Here is a 4,753-nt window from a genome sequence, read left to right as displayed (position 1 = left end):
AAAACATCTTAAAGAAATATTGGAAAATAAAATAGAAAACTTTAAGAAGACAATCACAATAACATGGGAACACACTTTGTTGACATACCTCTGTTGAACAAACTCACTGTCAAACAACTCCGTAAATTAGCAAGAGAGAATAGTCTTCGTGGCTATTTGGAACTTCTTCAAAAAGATGAGCTTATCAATCTCATTAAAAAAGATAGAGATTTGGTAGAACGGGCATATAACGTGGTATGGGCACAGGAGTATGAAGAAGAAGAAGAAGCATGGCGGCAAGCGCAGTATGAAAGAAATATAGCAGATTGTTTAGAGTAATGTGAACAACGTAAAGTTGTGGGTTTTTTCCTCACTTGAATCGAGTGAGGAAAAAAAACATCTTAAAGAAATATTGGAAAATAAAATAGAAAACATTCTTGAGTACATAAAGTACACGAAGGACCTCACTATTGTACAACTTCGTCGAATTGCAAAGAATAGACACCTTCGCGGCTATTCAAACCTTCGAAAAGATGAGCTTATCGAGCTCATCGTGAGCGCAGGGATAACAGATGAAGAGTGTAAAAAAGAGGTGGGGTATAAACAAAAAATCACTGCTGACCAACTTCACCTATATGCAAAATATCTTGGCCTTCGCGGCTATTCAAAACTTCGAAAAGCTGAGCTTATCGAGCTCATTAAGGAAGATAAGAAAATAACAACAGCTGAAGAGTGGGAAGAAGAGATAAAAAGAATGTTTAAGAAGCAAGATTTGGTAAATGCAGCGATAGAGATATGGTACTTAGCTATTTAGAGCGCGGCACATAGCGTGAACTCTTATGAGTTTTCTTCACTTGAATCGAGTGAAGAAAAACATCTTAAAGAAATATTGTGGAAAAAATAGAAAGAGTTTTTTTTGAGACCAAACTATCTTTACAGAATACATAACTGCATAATGGAAAATAACACTGTTGTGCAACTCCGCAAAATCGCAGAAGAGAGTGGCCTTCATGGCTATGCAAACCTTCGAAAAGATGAGCTTATCAAGCGCATCAAGCATGTTCAGTCGAAACCAAAAAGCCCTCCCCTGCCCATAATTACACGAAAGAAGGTAAAGGAGGCTCGTAGGAGTACTGCTAGCAGTGCTAGTACTATTACAGAATTCCGTGAGATAAACAAAGGTCTTAGCAAAAGCGACTACGAGAAGCGACTACATGAGTTTATACAGTCAAGAAGAGCAAAAAAACGGATCCTTCATGGGAAGGCCCGTGCGAAGCGGCTCATTGAGTCTATACAGTCAAGAAGTGCTAAAAAAAAGGCTGTAAAGAGGGCTGGTTTCAAAGCTGTTGAAACAGCTTCTTCTCTGAAACAGTTTGCAAAGATGTACACGATCGATGGGACTCCAGCACTTTTTGGACCGAGAGATTATCTTGAGGTTGTGTAGCCCACAGTTATGAACCTTTTGAATACACAAAAAAATATCAAGATAAAGTTCATTTTTAGGTGCGACATGATGAGACAAAGAAATGATGAGATTGAGCACATGACCGCATATCTTTCAACTCCTCAAAAGATTGTGTTTCAGGAGACTGATCGAGAAGAACTTTATGAAGAGTGTGTAGAGGAAATGATAAAGAGTTTAGAAAAGTTTGAAAAAAATGGGAGCGGGTGGAAATTTTATCGTGTTGAGGGTTTAGATCTGCATACGGTGAAATACACCCCTCTGAAAGGTTCTTCTTACATTAAGCTACCAAAGCATCTCGCAGATAAAAAAGCTATCATAAATATGGAGAATGAAGATGATGAATGTTTTAAGTGGTGTGTCACGAGAGCCTTGAATCCTGTTCAAAGTAATCCTACTCGCATCACAAAGATTTTGAAAAAACAGGCAGAAAAACTCGTGTGGGGTGACATTAAGTTTCCAATGGAAGTGAAGAGCATTGACCGCTTTGAAAAGTTAAATCCAGAGATCGGTGTCAACGTATACATGTATGAAAATGGACTCAATCCCTTGAGAGTGAGCAAAGGTCAGGCTCAAGGTCTTATTGATCTTCTTCTCATTCAAGATGGTGACAAAAAGCATTATTGCCTCATAAAGAATTTGAGTCGGCTCGTATCGAGTGATTTGTCAAAGAAAAAGGCGAAGAAGTATATATGTAGGAGGTGTCTTAATTATTTCGGCTCTCAGCGACTTCTTGACACACATGACGCGCTGTGCCGATTTCATGAGGCTGTGAGAGAAAAGATGCCAAAAGATGGGACTACCCTCTCTTTCAAAAACCATCACAAGAAGATGGACATGCCGTTTGTCATCTATGCTGATTTTGAATCAATCATTAAACTATTGCACTCGGCTCAACCTAATCCTGAAGAGTGTTACACAGAGAAAAAGTCTCAACATATTCCGCTAAGCTTTTGTTATTATCTCAAGTGCACATTTGACAATAGTTATTCAAAACTGGTTGAATACACAGCAAAGTCTGAAGATGAAGATGTGGCGCAAATATTCGTTGAATCGCTTGAAGCGGAGGTTCAGTCTATTTACGAAGACCACCCTCCTAAAAAGATGATCTTTACAAAGAGTGATGCTGTTGAATTTGAAAATGCAACGTGTTGTTGGTTATGTGGAGAAGATTTCGAAGAGGGGAAGGACAAAGTGCGCGATCACTGCCATTACACCGGCAAATTTCGAGGGGCTGCACATAACAGCTGCAACCTAAAATTCCAGCGTCCCAAGTTTACACTTGTGGTGTTTCACAACTTGGCAAACTATGACGCCCATCTCTTCGTTAGAAATCTTGGTGTTTCAGAGGGTGACATTGATTGCATACCAAACAACGAAGAGAAATACATCAGCTTCACAAAGCACGTTGTGGTTGACAAGTTTTTTGATAAAAAGAAAGAAAAACTCGTCGAGGAAAAGAGAGAGTTGAGGTTTATTGACAGCTTTAAATTCATGCCTCTCAGTCTTGACACGCTTGTCGGAAACCTTGCTGCAAAGGGCAAGCCTTTCTTTATAAATACAAGAAAATATTATACCGGAGAGAAGCTTAACCTGCTGATGAGAAAGGGTGTTTATCCTTATGAATGGATGGACTCTATACACAAGCTTGATGAGCCACAACTTCCACCGAAAGAAGCTTTTTTCTCCGTGTTAAGTGGTAAAGGTATCTCAGATGAAGACTATACCCACGCTCAGAATGTATGGAAAGTCTTTGGATGTAAGACTTTCAGAGATTACCACAATCTCTACAATCGAAGCGACGTGCTTTTACCAGCCGATGTGTTTGAAAACTTTCGAAAACTTTGCAAAAAGAACTATGATCTCGATCCTTGTTGGTACTTCACCGCACCGGGTTTGGCTTGGGATGCTTGTCTCAAGTTGACTAAAATAAAACTCGAGTTGTTGAGCGATATAAATATGTTGCACATGTTTGAGGCTGGTATTCGCGGTGGGATTTCAATGATTTCGACAAGGCATGCAAAAGCCAACAACAAATACATGAAAGAAAAGTTTGACCCTACCCAACTTATAACGTTCATCATGTATCTCGATGCAAACAACCTTTACGGTTGGGCGATGAGTAAGCGTCTGCCGACGGGGGGTTTTAAATGGGTAGATGAGAAAGACTTTGAAAAATGGAAGACTTTCCCTTGCATTCTCGAAGTCGACCTAAAAGCTGTCAAAAAAGAGCTTCACGATCACTTCAACGAGTATGCACCCGCTCCTGAAAATCTGTTGATTGGGAAAGTGCATAAGCTGACCTGTACGTTGAATGAAAAGAAGAAGTACATCGTTCATCACGAGACACTAAAACATTACACGAGTCTTGGAATCGAGATCGGAAAGATTCACCGCGTCATCAGGTTCAAAGAGAGGCGTTGGATGAAGAAGTATATTGCTCTCAACTCAAAATTGAGAGCCAAAGCAAAAAATGACTTTGAGAAGGACTTCTACAAGCTGATGAACAACGCTGTCTTTGGTAAAACCATGGAAAATATTCGAAAACGTGTTGACGTGAGACTTGTCACCTCAGATGAGAAGGCAAAGAAGTTGGCAAATAAGGTCAACTTCAAACATTGCACCATCTTCTCAGAGAATCTGAGCGCGATGCATATGGGGAAGACGCAGATTCTTTTCAATAAGCCTCTCTATCTCGGGATGAGCATCCTCGATATTAGTAAGACATTGATGTATGACTTTCACTACAACTACATCAAACCTAAGTACCCAGAGGGTAAATCAAAGCTTCTTTTCACTGATACAGACAGTCTTTGTTATGAGATTCAGACCGAAGATTTTTTCAAAGATATAAGTGGTGATGTAGACCGTTTGTTTGACACAAGTGAGATTAAAGAAGGGCATCCCTCTGGGATACCGACCGGTGTGAACAAGAAGGTCATTGGAATGTTCAAAGATGAAGAAAAAGGAAAGATAATTGAAGAGTTTGTCGGTCTGAGGGCTAAGCTGTACAGCTACAAGATTTTTGATGATGGAACAGAAAAGAAGAAGAAGCTTGAAAAGAAAAAATGCAAGGGGATGAAAGAGGGGGTGGTAGATCGCACCATCAGCTTCGATGACTACAAGAGATGTTTGTTTGGTGGTGGAAAACAACTACGAAAAATGAACACACTTCGGAGCCGAAAACATGAGATGTACATGGAAGAGATCAATAAGGTTGCACTATCCGCAGACGATGACAAGCGAATCATTTTACCGGACAAAATACACACATACGCGATAGGACACTACAAAGCGGTCACACAACACTGA

At 39.9% G+C, this 4,753-nt stretch overlaps 1 protein-coding gene across 1 annotated transcript; it reads left to right on the top strand.

Moving 5' to 3' along the window:
* The first annotated feature begins 1,489 nt into the window (after nucleotides 1-1,489).
* Nucleotides 1,490-4,753, top strand: LOC111337792 (uncharacterized). The gene has a single exon (XM_022944156.2). It carries the CDS (start codon nucleotides 1,490-1,492, stop codon nucleotides 4,751-4,753), a length of 3,264 nt encoding a protein of 1,087 aa, XP_022799891.2.

The sequence above is a fragment of the Stylophora pistillata genome, chromosome 6, assembly GCF_964205215.1.
Source record: "Stylophora pistillata chromosome 6, jaStyPist1.2, whole genome shotgun sequence".
NCBI lineage: Eukaryota > Metazoa > Cnidaria > Anthozoa > Scleractinia > Pocilloporidae > Stylophora > Stylophora pistillata.
This window is presented reverse-complemented; position numbering and strand designations above follow the sequence as displayed.

What these genes read in the sequence shown, in the direction of transcription:
- LOC111337792 (XM_022944156.2), top strand. Translation starts at nt 1,490, where the DNA reads ATGATGAGACAAAGAAATGATGAGATTGAGCACATGACCGCATATCTT.